At 58.0% G+C, this 12,668-nt stretch overlaps 1 protein-coding gene across 1 annotated transcript; it reads right to left on the bottom strand.

The window, feature by feature from the left end:
- Positions 1–1,794: 1,794 nt before the first annotated feature.
- GRK1 (G protein-coupled receptor kinase 1) lies at positions 1,795–11,316 on the bottom strand. The gene is made up of 5 exons (XM_006738686.2): positions 10,618–11,316; positions 8,530–8,657; positions 6,024–6,181; positions 5,415–5,498; positions 1,795–2,228 (listed from the first exon to the last, which is right to left on the bottom strand). Exons 1-5 carry the CDS (start codon positions 11,314–11,316, stop codon positions 1,795–1,797), a joined length of 1,503 nt encoding a protein of 500 aa, XP_006738749.2.
- Positions 11,317–12,668: the final 1,352 nt, after the last annotated feature.

The raw sequence follows: 12,668 nt of genomic DNA, 5'->3' as shown, positions 1-12,668 counted from the left end.
GGGGCAGAGGTGGTGAGGGGCGGAGGTGAAGGCGGAAGTGAGGGGTGGAGGTGAGCGATGGAGGTGAGGGGCGGAGGTGAGGGGTGGAGGTGAGGGGCAGAGGTGAGGGATGGAGGTGAGGGGTGGAGGTGAGGGATGGAGGTGAGGAGTGGAGGTGAGGGATGGAGGTGACGGCGGAGGTGAGGGGTGGAGGTGAAGGCGGAGGTGACGGCAGAGGTGAGGGGCAGAGGTGAGGGGTGGAGGTGAGGGATGGAGGTGATGGCGGAGGTGAGGGGTGGAGGTGAAGGCGGAGGTGACGGCAGAGGTGAGGCGCAGAGGTGGTGAGGGGCGGAGGTGGCGCGGGCCCTGAGTGTGTGTCCCCCTGCCCCCCAGCACATGAGCATGTAAAGGGCTCAGGATCTGCAGTCCGAGGAGCGAAGTCCTGACTCCGCTTTACGGAGTATAATCTACATACCACAGAAGCCCGTTCCCAGTCACGGGGGTGAAGGGCCTGGACAGTCAGCAAGGAGCCCCACGAGGACCCCAGATGCACCCTGTGCCCTTTGCAGCCCATCTCCACCGCGGCTCGGGGAACACTGGCTGTCTGCTCTCACCACACGTTAGATTTGCCTTTCCTAAAATTGCACAGCAACGGGCCCACCCACGGTTCCTCTCCAGGCCTGACACTCGCCCTCCCGCGGGCCATGAGACAAGGAGCCACGGTGGGCCGCCATGTGCTTCTTGCCTGAGCCCATCAGGCTCATTCACACACAGAAAACCGGGGTTCTAGTCAGGCCATGGTCAGTGAGCGCTCCGCGCTGGGGCCTCTCCCACGGCCCGAGGCCAGGCCCCTACGCACGGTCCCACACCACGTTGCCTCATCTTGTTCTTCCGAGAGGTTGCAAGTCAGGAGAGAAAGCAGGTGAGTGGAGTCAGGGCGGACGTGCAGAGACACAGCAAGCTACGTGTTAGCCGTGTGAGGCCCTCTGCTCTCGGAAGACCAGGGACGTGGTTTGTTCTCACAGCTGTCCCAGGACCGGAGTGGGCCTGCGGATGGACACACTAGGAGGCCCCGCAGAAGAAAGTGAAGGGCGTGACCTCCGGTGCGTCTAAAGACTACTGTTTGCACGGCCCCGCGATGCCCCCTCGGCCCTGGTTCCCTCACGCCCGGCCGACCGTCGTGCCTTGGAGCCGCCCGCACCCGAGCGGCGAGAAGAGGCTGGCTTTGCTCCGTTTGATCTGAACAGCAGATGAGGCCCCCAGATGCCGTCTATGGGCACACCTCTTCATTGTGCTTCGAGAAAACTGCGTCTTTCACAAATGGAAGGTTTGCGGCAACCCTGCCTCGAGCGAGTCTGTCCTGTGCTCACTTCATGTCTCTGTCACATTCTGGAGATTCTCACAGTATTTCAAACGTGTTCATTATTACTACAATTGTTACGGTGATCTGCGGTCAGTGATCACAACTCACTGAAAACCCTGAGGACAGTTGGCTATCAAGTGTTTGTTAATCAAGGTACATGGACGATTTTTTAGACACACGGCCACTGCGCACTCAGGAGACTCCAGCTTGCTGTAAACATAACTGTTATGTGCACCAGGAAACCAAGAAGTTCATTTGACTCGCTTGACCGTGGCATCTGCCTTATTACGGTGGTCTGAGCTGGACCCGAGAGGTCTCCAAGGTGAGCCTGTATTTGTGGCCCTGGGGCCGTAGCAGGAGCACCCCCCACTAGACCCTGGGGCAGACGGTGCGGAGGAGGGCATGGGGCCCCGGGGTCAGGGCACAGCGATGTGATGCCCACTGCCCCCTATTCAGAAAGGCTGACGGGCCAGACGGAGGGCTCGCTGGTCTGCAGTAGAAGCACGATCCTGGGGAGGGACTGGCTTGGTCTGGGGGGTTGCTGCGGGCTGCTCGTGGGGGTGGGTTTGGGGAGGTCCAGGCACGGCTGGTCCTGAAATGCATCTTACCGTGGGAGGCTCCATGAGATGAGGACACCGTGTCCCCCCTCCTGCCCAGAAGGATTTACCACGAGAAGCCTCGTGCTCTAGGCCTGAACCGCGGCCGCCACACGGAGGGTGGTCACAGGGCGGCTGCCGGACACATGCTGAGTGACCTCCTACCTTCTCTCCTCGGGCCCGGAAGGGTCCTCTGGCTGCGATCATCTCATACAGCGTGACGCCCAGGGCGAAGTAGTCCACAGAGAAGTCGTACTCCTCGCCCCGCAACAGCTCGGGGGCCATGAAACCTGCCGGGCAAGAACCGTGCACAGACTCAGTCAGACGCAGGGCCTGGTGGGGAGCACGTGCCCTGCCCGGGCAGGCGCGTGACAGACAGCACCACACGCACGGCCGTGGGCTCCTCGCCCTGTCCCTTCTGTGGTGGGGCTGCCCCGTGCACCACGCAGTGGGGAGCAGCGTCCCGGCCACACCGATACTTGGCACCCCCCAGTTGTCGCACCCCAAAATGCCTCCAGACATTGCTGAGCGTCTCTTTCGGGCAAAACTGCCCCGGGCTAAGCAGCACTCCGCCTCACGTAAGCGGGAAGGTCCATCTCCCCGGGGCACGCCACGGCAGATGGGCACAACGGTGACCCGTGGCGTCATGGGCGTGTGTGGTCAGGCACTACTGGCCCCTTCCTGAAAGGGCACAGAAGGACCCGTTTACGCCCACACACCCCAAAGAGCAGTCCAGACGCCCACCATTGCCAGATCTGTGCCACACTCGGGCGGGGAGCCCTGCACCCCTGAAAGCACATTCTGGGCCTCCACTCCCTAACTGCCACTGTTTGGGAGCCAGCCGCATGCGGGAAGGGTGGACGGGCCAGTCTCTGGGGCCCACGGTCCAGTGCCCTGGGACCAGGGGTAGGTGTTACGGGCTGGGCACGGGTGGCCTCCATGCCTGACGGCTCCAGACATTCCGAGGAAGGAACGCTAATGTGTCTGCTGATTTCTGGTCCCTCCTGGCCCTGATACACCATGCTCACAGCCAGTCTCCAAGAGGGGATGTGCTCAGCAACAGCGGTCAAGCTGATGTGACCACAGACTCACTTCTCCCCGTAGAGGTTGCCCGTGTGAAATTCCATAGACCCTCCTGGCCCTGGCATCCCTTCACCCCTTTGTAGGTCCCACTTTCCAGGAATGGCACTATTGTTCAGATGGCTCAGGTGCTGTAAGAAAGACATATTTAACAGCCTACCACCTCTAGATTAAAACAGGGTCTGGGAGAAAGGCACAGCAGGCCGCAGGGAGGGGATCCATTTCTGCAGCAAACACCCCAGTGGCACCTCTGGTCTGCTCTCCAACTCAATCTGGGTAACACATCGTTTTGTATCCCGAGGACCTACATGACACCTGGGACAAAGTAAGCACCAGTAAACGTTTGTCACCTGAACGAGCAGGTGAGTGACTGAGTGCATGAGTGAGTGAGGGAATGAGTAAGTGAATGAGTGAGTGAACGAGTGAATGAGTGAGTGAGCCAGTGAGTGAGTGAGCAGGTGAGTGGGTGAACAGATGAGTGAGTGAGTGAGTGAGTGGGTGATCAGGTGAGTGAGTGAATGAGTGAGCAGGTGAGTGAGTGAGTGAGTGAATGAGTGAGTGAGCAGGTGAGTGGGTGAGCAGGTGAGTGGGTGAGTGAGTGAATGAGTGAGTGAGCAGGTGAGTGAGCAGGTGAGTGAATGAGTGAGTGAGCAGATAAGTGGGTGAGTGAGTGAGTGAGCAGATGAGTGAGCGGGTGAATGAGTGAGTGAACACTCCTCAGTCTAGTTATTAATTCCTCCTCACGTGGCCCCAGCCCCATGTCCGGGCTGGAAACCCTGTGGGTTCAGAGGGCACACTCACAGCCCCTCTGTGCCTGATCGTGGCTCACTGACTGTGTGCAGGGGCTTGGCTCCAGGGGCTCCAGCAGGCAGGGTGCAGAGAGGCCAGGGAGAGGGACACAGTACGCTGCACCCCAACCTATATCCTAACGTTCCCATCTGCTGCGTCTCTTTGCAGGTCACACCCTGCACCTGACCCCAAATGCTCAAAAGATGCATCCTCTGCTTCCTCTGCTCAGAGAAAGGCAGTGGCCACAGCAAAACCTGGGGGGCCCTCTGGCGGCCGACAGGGCCCTTACACTCAGAGTCGGACTACTTGGAATCCAGCCTGTGGTGCCTTATTCTCTGGGGCTTTCTCCTAATGATTTGAATCACCCTAAAATGTGTGAGGACTGTTTCCACTCACACGGTCGCACTCAGAGCAGGAACTTCATAGATTCTGGACAAGGATCTGGAAAACTCAGATAGGAAGGACCTTCCCGGGGCGCTTGGGTGGCTCAGTTGGTTAAGCGACTGCCTTCGGCTCAGGTCATGATCCTGGAGTCCCGGATCGAGTCCCGCATCGGGCTCCCTGCTCAGCGGGGAGTCTGCTTCTGCCTCTGACCCTCCTCCCTCTCATGCTCTCTGTCTTTCATTCTCTCTCTCTCAAATAATAAATAAATAAAATCTTTAAAAAAAAAAAAAAAAGGAAGGACCTTCCCTAAATGAAGCCACAGATGAGGACAGAGCCGCAGGGACAAACCCAAAAAGGGCCCAGAGCACAGGACAGGAGGATCCGGGGACACAAAACAAGGTCCAAGTGGCCCCAAATCCCAGTGGCAGCAGTTTCTCCTCAAAGCCAAATCAACCCAGGGAAGGATTTTCTGAGAATCCCTGGACCTTCCAGAACATAGAGGGGCAGGGGACTGACCCCCAGGTGCCCGCGGACCAGAGGCAGCATTGCGGCACTGAGCTCCCCCTGCAGTCCGGGCTGCCTGCTGTGTCCACCCCAACTCTGGAGGGTCCCCTCTGTTGTCTGCAGGGCTTCTTCCCTCCCCGCCTGGGCTGAGTGGAGGGGGGGGCAGCAGAACATGTTGTGCATGCACACACACATGCACACACAGACACACGTGTGCACGCACCCACACACGCACACATACTGGACACGGGCAGCCCCCCCCCCGCAGGGCCACCCCCACCTGCCTCACAGCCCACCCTGGACTCCCCTGAACAGCGAAGGCCCTGGCCACATGCCGGTGGGGGCCGGGTAGCCCTCACAGCTCCCAGTCTGCCCACCTTGGGGGCGGTGTTAGTCCAGTTGAGGGTACAGCTGGTGATCCACTGCAGATCCTCGGGGTTCCAACCAACAGGGCTGGGCACTCCGGACAAACACACTCTGCTAATGTCCAGGAAGCCACTGAAGGCAGAAGCTCCCATCACAGAGGCGGTGGACTCCAGAACCAAAAGGTGGGAGGGATCACCCCTGCCAGTGGGTGTCAGCTGCCAGGCACATCCACTGGCCACACCCAGTGGTTCTACTACTTGCTATGAGGGATGGGGACCCCCAAGGGCCCCTATGGCCTCGCTCCCTGCCCCCTGCAAAAGAGGCTGCCCCCACCCTTGATCTCAGGTGCTAACCTGGGGTGCCCGCATAGCCCTTGGTCTTGGTCTGCCCGTCCTTCAGCTCCACAGCCAGCCCAAGGTCAGAAATTCGGATATTGCCTGAAAACAAACATGGGCTGAGGTCACACGCGGCCCCGCAGAACAAAGGCACCTGGTGTTTCCTGAGCCTGCAGGAGCCAAAGGCAGCCTCTGCACACACACACACATGTGCCCACGAACACGCACGTGCAGCACACGCCCACCCCAGGGCCCTGAGGCCTCTGCCCTCCCAGCCAGACTGCAGAGGGACAAAGGGGCCCCAGCAGCACCCACCACTGTGAATGGAGGCACAATCCACCCAAAAACATTTCAAGAATGCCCCACATTTGCATGACTTAGTGACAAAGGGAGGGTGTCCAAGGGACATAAAGAAAACCTAGATCTCTGCTACCTTCTGATGAGAATCCCTCAAAAGGCAGAAAGAGGAACCAGCCTATCCTCCTACCGAAGATCCCCCGGGCCACCGAGGAGAGCCTGGCCAGGGGAGTCTGGGCAGGAGGAAGCCAGGAGGGGAGGCTGGGAGGAGGAGAAATGGGGAGTGGGGGAGACTGGGTGAGGGGAACCTGAGAGGGGAGGCCACCTCACCGTCGTCGTCCAGAAGTACGTTCTCAGGCTTGAGGTCTCGGTAGACAATACCCCTCTGATGCAGGTGCTCCAGGCCGCTGACGATCTGGGCCGTGTAGAAGACAGCGCGGGGCTCCTGGAAGCCAGGGTTCTGCTCATTCACGTTGTAGATGTGGTACCTGGGGCCAGACCACACAGAGGCCATGCTTCTCTGGCACAGTGAGCAGGGTGCCCATGGGTCCATGGGAAGTAAAATCTCAGGGAACAGTGAGGGCCTCAGGACCCCCTGCTGTATTAGCGGAGAGTCTGGTCGTTGTGGGGCCTCGGCATCAGCTGGAAGGCCTGCAGCAGTGCCAAGAGCCCCTGGCAGCTGGTGTATGTGCCCTCACAGACCCTCCACCACAACCGTTAGGAGAGGAGCAGGAGGGAAGAGCACACTGCTCTCCCCACCTCCCTGACCCTTGCCTGCACCGGCTAGGAAATGGACCCTGAAGCCATTTCACCATCGCCAGCCAAAGGAGGCAGGGCAGAGGGTGATGAAGGAAGCCCAGGCAAGCGGCCCGAGTCACCTCAACCACCAGCAGTCAATACGGTGTCCGGGTAAGCATATTGGCTCCGAGCACACGGACTCCTGGGTGGGCCCGCTGTGGTTTCCTCCCAGCTTCCCTCCTCCCCTGGGACTGTGCTTTCTCATCTTTCCCACTATTACATTCTACAGAAAAGTAACACCTAATGAATAAAAGAAACCGACTATTTATACCAGAGACCAGGCGGCAAGAGGTAGGCCAAGAAAACAGGAGAGAAAACCTCAAATCAGCCGTGATGACAAGATAAATGGCTTTTGTGTTACGTTTTTATTATAGTACAGTGTAGTCCGAGGAGTGAAGGGTAAGATACCACAGAAGAGCAGTGTAATGGAGTAAGTGTGACAGGGTGCCAAATGTAAGCACAGCGTACCACAGTGTCCAGAGGACAATGCAGTGCAGTATGGGGCAGTCTGGTAAGACACGGCACCATATGGTACAGGAATACAGAATGGTCCACTTACCAGTCCAGTGTGGAATAAAGGACAGCGTACTCCGCTGTAGCATAGTACACAGAGTACGGTAGAGAACAGTGTAGTATAGGGTAGCGTAACGTAGCAGAGCGCGGGTCGGTGTGATGGGGTAGAGCGGAGCGTAACGTAGCAGAGCGCGGGTCGGTGTGATGGGGTACAGCGGAGCGTAACGTAGCAGAGCGCGGGTCGGTGTGATGGGGTACAGCGGAGCGTAACGTAGCAGAGCGCGGGTCGGTGTGATGGGGTACAGTGGAGCGTAACGTAGCAGAGCGCGGGTCGGTGTAATAGAGTACAGAGCAGTAAAAGTAGCACAGTAGGGGATGCTACAGTATCGTATAGAGCAGCACAGCGTAGTGCAGCATTATACAGTCTGGCGTCGTGTCGTATAATCCCATGTGACGTATTATGGTTAGCATCGCACAGTATGGTATATGATACCGTGTACTGTGGTATGGTGTATACGGTCTGGTACAGGGTAATGTCGTGTAGTATGGTAACGTGTAGTACTACGTAGTAATATACACCACAATATACCTTAGCATACTGCAGCACAGTGTAGCATAGTGTAGCATGGTGTAGTATGGTGTAGCATAGGACAGTGTCATGATCATCTTTGCTCCCTTTAAGTCATGTTGTGTGCACTTCCTAGTCTCTTCTCTCCTCTTCCATGTAGCCTCAGAATTCCCACCTGGAAAACGGGGCCAACAAACACCTGACAGAGCTTCCGTGGGGATGAATCCAGCAGGAAGAACGCAGGCAGAGGGCTTGCACATAACACCAACAGCAGGGGCCCCGTTTGTGTGACATATGACACTCTTTCAGGTTTCGTACACATATTAATGCACTCTTCACTATGCCCCGAGAACACCAGGATTATTCTTTATCCCCGTTTTACAGACCAGCACACAGAGGCGAGAGCGGTCTGACTGCCCGGCTTTCCCCACTGAGTGTCAGTGGTCTGACGTCCCCCAGGAGCCCAGGGCTGGGCCCTCAAACCTCCCCAGGGACCGGATCCACTGACCAAAGCCATGGTTCCCAAAGTTGGCCACGTCGTGTTTCCAGCTCTGCTATCATCCCCAAGAGCAGGTCATAATGCAATGCCCCCAACTGGGCCCCCACCCACCCTTCATTCATCTGTCCACCCAACTAGCACTCACCCCTGGCGCCTCGTGCTCCTGGCACCTCCACCCCCATGCAGCCACACAACCCCAGGTCCCCAGGGACTGGAGGTCCCCCAGCAACTAGAGAGCCATGGGCCAACCTCCCCATGGCCCCCCATTTCATGTAAGACTAAGGACACACCACCTCGAGTGTCAGCAACCCGGGGACAGAGGAGCATGTTGATGGGGGCCCAGGGCTTCTCCCTGGTGTTACCATGTTCTCTGCACATGTGGGCAGCCCCCTGGGCCCCCGAGACCCCTCACCAAGCGTGACTGCTCAAACCCTCCTAGCCCCAGCTCCCCCATTTACCTTATGTCGCCTCCATTCATGATAGTCATCACCAGACAGAGGTCAGTTTTGGTTTCAAATGCATAGGCCAGAGAGACTATAAACCTGCTGTGTACCTTTGCTAGAATCTTCTTCTCTACCATAGCACCCTGAAAAGCAAGATGTCAAATCATTACCCAGGTTTAAGCAGGAAAGTGATGTCACCGAAAAGAGCAAGTACCAGAAAATACCAGAAAATAGCAACAGAGTTGCAAAGGTACTTGACACAGCTTGCATAAAACAACTGCAAAGAACTTACAGACATGTCTCACTTGTCCCCTCCCCAGAGACCAAAGCAATCATGCAAACGTGTGCGTGTACCAAGGACTCCAGGCTTCCTGGAGCCCCCAGCAAGGAGGCAGGAGTCGGACCAGCCTTCACAACACCGGGTGAGGGTCCAGCACATCCCTTGCTCAGAGCTGACCCTCTTTCCAGCCGTTCCTTACACCCGACCAGCTCGCCAACTGCAACCCCAGACCCGATCCTCCCTCCAGGCCCCTGGACAGCGGACAGCCAGGGACCAGCATCTGCTCATTTTCTGTCCATTTAACATGTTTTTTAGAGTTGTGTTTGGGAAGGGACGGTACAATTCCTTTGTGAAGGAGGAATTCTTGGTGTTCCGGAAGGCCCCTCTGCATCCACACTGTGGGGCAGATTTCAGGTCTTCCTGAGTAATAAGTTCAGTGAGGACCCTGAACTCGGGACAGAAGACACCGTGGGTTAAGACGACACGTGGACCACTGTGAAGGACACTGCTTGCCCCTGCAGCCCCAAGGGGACAGCACTATTGAGAAACCCCGGGGTGGACACCCTTGGTGGCTGCTATTTACCCCAAAAGCTGCATTTGCGCTGTGTGGCAGGACAGGACGGGAGAGGAACTCCTATGACACAGCAGCTTTTGCTGTCCTGCCTCAAGGGAGTCTGACCCCTATTGGGGACAGCAGACCCCATGCAGCAACATGCTCTGCCTTGGTCCCCCCTGGCCCGGGAAGACAAGGCGGATGCTGCCAGGCCTGGCTGGACTCCCAGTGTGCCCTCCATCATAGCACAAGCCAGTGCGTGGAGAACTCCAGAAAGCCGGGGTAAAGAACCAACAGTCCCCCTAACACCTGCTCCCCGATTTCACGGTAATAGTAAAAACACAAGCAGGCTGGCAGGAGGGGACCCTGCATGGCTCAGTCGGTTGAGCATCCGTGTCTTGGTTTCGGCTCAGCTCATGCTCAGGGTCGTGGGATTGAGCCCCGCATCAGGCTCTGTGCTCAGTGCGGAGTCTGCTTAAGACTCTCTGCCCCTCTGCCCCTCCTCCCCTGCTCGCATGCGCTCTCTCCAAAATAAATCTTTAGGGACGCCTGGGGGCTCAGTTGTTGAAGCGTCTGCCTTCGGCTCAGGTCATGATCTCAGGGTCCTGGGATCGAGTCCTGCATTGGGCTCCCTGCTTGGCAGGGAGATTGCTTCTCCCTCTCCCACTCCCCTACTTGTGCGCTCTCCCTCTCTTTCTCTCTCAAATAAAATCTTTAAAAATAAATAAATCTCGGGGGCGCCTGGGTGGCTCAGTTGGTTAAGCGACTGCCTTCGGCTCAGGTCATGATCCTGGAGTCCCGGGATCGAGTCCCGCATCGGGCTCCCTGCTCGGCAGGGAGCCTGCTTCTCCCTCTGACCCTCCCACCTCTCATGTGCTCTCTCTCTCTCTCTCATTCTCTCTCTCTCAAATAAATAAATAAAATCTTTAAAAAAATAAAAATAAAATAAAAATAAATAAATCTCTAAAAAAAAGAAGAAATCTGGTGGGATGTGCAGTACCACCCACACCAACAAACACAGAGGCCGCCTCCGAGGAGGGGCAAACCCCGTGTGTGTGCAGAGCCAGGCCGGGGGCAGGGGGGCGCGCAGAGCTGTGGACTGCCCCCTCCATGCCCCGCGGGCCAGATCATCAGCTCAGGATGAGAAGGCTGCCCAATGGGAGGGGCCCGGTGTCCCCAGGGCCAAGGAGCCAGCCCATGAAGGGCACCGTGTGGGGCTGGACATGGCCCCCGATGGCCCTCCCACCATCGTGAATGGCTGGCTGCCCACCTGGTACCCCTTCCTTTTCTTGAGTCTCTTCTTGTTGAGCTTCTTGCACGCATACAGCTTGCCGGTGGCCTTCATCTGGCAGGCGGACACCTCCCCGAAGCCACCTTTCCCTAGGACCCTGAAGTCTAGGAACCAGTCCTCGCCCGTCGGCTGGGCCTCCAGCCACTTCCACTGCAGGAACCTCTGGAAGTACAGACTGCCCAGGTACTCCTGGAAGGGTGCCTGGCTCAGGTGCGCGAGGGTGGCCTGAAGCAGGGGCTGGAAGAGCCCATCCCCTCTCGCCACAGGCCCCTCCCGGGCCTTCGCCACTATCCCCTCGTCCAGGAAGCTGCAGAAGAGCTTGGCCTGGGGGTCCAGGTACTCGGCCAGGATGGCCCGGGCTTTCTGTGGCCGGAGGTCATCATCTGCCGTGTCATAGTCCTCGATGTCCTTCCAGAGCTCCAGAGCCGGCATGTGCCTCTCGTCAGCCCCCAGGAACTGCTGGAACAGCCGCTTGCCGATGGGCTGCTCTGAGCACACACTCGGGAACGCCAGGTCCAGGCTCTCCCGGAGGCCCTCACACTTGGACAGTGGGGGCAACTTGAGCTTGGCCAGGTACTTCCTGTCCCGAGAAGATGGGCCACTGCTCCCGTCGAAGCTGCCCCGGGCAGCAATGAAGGCCGAGTTGGCCACCACCGTCTCCAGGGAACCGAAATCCATCCTGGTGCTGGCCTCCCGCTGCGTCAGGCACGAGAGGCCTGACCTGCCACCCCAGGCCCGTGTCCCCTGCCCTCCCCAGACAGCAGGCGTCCCAGCAGGTGCGAGGGTGACTGGAGGCCACGCCGGGAGCCCAGGGAAACCAGCTGACACAGCTCTGGCCAAATCCCAGCCCAGGGTCACAGAGCAGGTGCCAAAAAAAGACAATCCCCTAAGCTGCTTCCAGGAGGATTAGACAGCCCCTCCTCCCTGCTGCTTCCTCCTCAGGGCCCACCGGGAAGGACAAACTCCAGACCCCGAAGCATCTCCCTGAAGCTGCCCTGTCAGGCCCCCAGCCCCGGCAGACAGGACACCTGCTTGTTCCCTTGCAGGAGCGGGAGGCCAAACAGAAGGCAGAGGGGCCCAGGAGAAACCCCAACTTAATAAAGATCGCTGGGGGCTTTCCCACTATATTTCATTTTTGTCTTAAAAAAATTCCAAGTGGGAGGAAAAACAGCTGATAACAGGAATTCAGAGAGAAAAAACCGCATAGTGAACAGCTTCCTGGGGTGTCCGAGGGTGAAACCACTGGCTGGGGACTAGTTAGTATGTGGGGACCTGGCCTGACACTGACAGTAGCCTGCCCTCAGGTCACCTGCCCGCACTGGGGACCTAAGGTAACCCCAGCACCTGCCGAGGGATCAGCTCCACATCAGCTCCCTCCCCTCTCCTGGGCTGTGCCAGCAAAGCATAAATGCCTAGAGAAGCTTCAGGTTAAGTTAGGACTGAAGCAGGAGACCCCCAGCTACACCCAGGGCTGAGGCCCCAAACAGAGAGAAACAGGAGTGAGAGGGGAGTGAAGAGGCCTGGGACACACCTGGGGGAACCACCTGGGGAGACACATCTGGGGCACACCCTGGGGGGACCCCCCCCCGGGGGACATCTGGGGATGCCAGGACCAACAGAAATGTCAGACGCACACAGACATGGTCTTGTCTGTCTAGTACACAGCAGGTACTCAGTAAATGTGTGGGGAAGAAAAGGACGTGATGGAGGTTGGTTATAGTTTAAAGAGGGGAGGAAGTGAGAGGTCACAGAAACAAGAATGCAGAAGCCAGAAGAGGCAGGGAAGACCAGCCCACCCCATGTTCCTCCTGGGAGAAGAGGGTGTCTGGGAGGCAGGGAGGTTCTGCAGTGGGTGTGGGCAGAAGGCAGGGGACGCCAAGGGAGAACTTGCTGTCTGAGCAGCCACAGTCTTCTCAAGCCCGTCCTGCCTACCCGTCAGGGTGCACGGGACAGAGGTTGGGGTTTGCTGTAGCCTCCACCAGCACTGCCCGCAGTCCGCGCTTCCCAGTGGTGCCAGCCACACCAATCGC

The sequence above is a fragment of the Leptonychotes weddellii genome, chromosome 3 (assembly GCF_054177405.1).
Source record: "Leptonychotes weddellii isolate Sample4059 chromosome 3, ASM5417740v2, whole genome shotgun sequence".
Classification (NCBI taxonomy): domain Eukaryota; kingdom Metazoa; phylum Chordata; class Mammalia; order Carnivora; family Phocidae; genus Leptonychotes; species Leptonychotes weddellii.
Note: the sequence above shows the minus strand (reverse complement) of the source record. Positions and strands in the feature narration are given on the sequence as shown.

Coding starts and splice junctions, on each gene's coding strand:
- GRK1 (XM_006738686.2), bottom strand. CDS start 11,316: ATGGATTTCGGTTCCCTGGAGACGGTGGTGGCCAACTCGGCCTTCATT. Junction 6,182..8,529: donor ATGAATGGAGGCGACATAAG/GTAAATGGGGGA, acceptor GTCTGGCCCCAG/GTACCACATCTACAACGTGA. Junction 5,499..6,023: donor CGTACTTCTGGACGACGACG/GTGAGGTGGCCT, acceptor GTTTGTTTTCAG/GCAATATCCGAATTTCTGAC.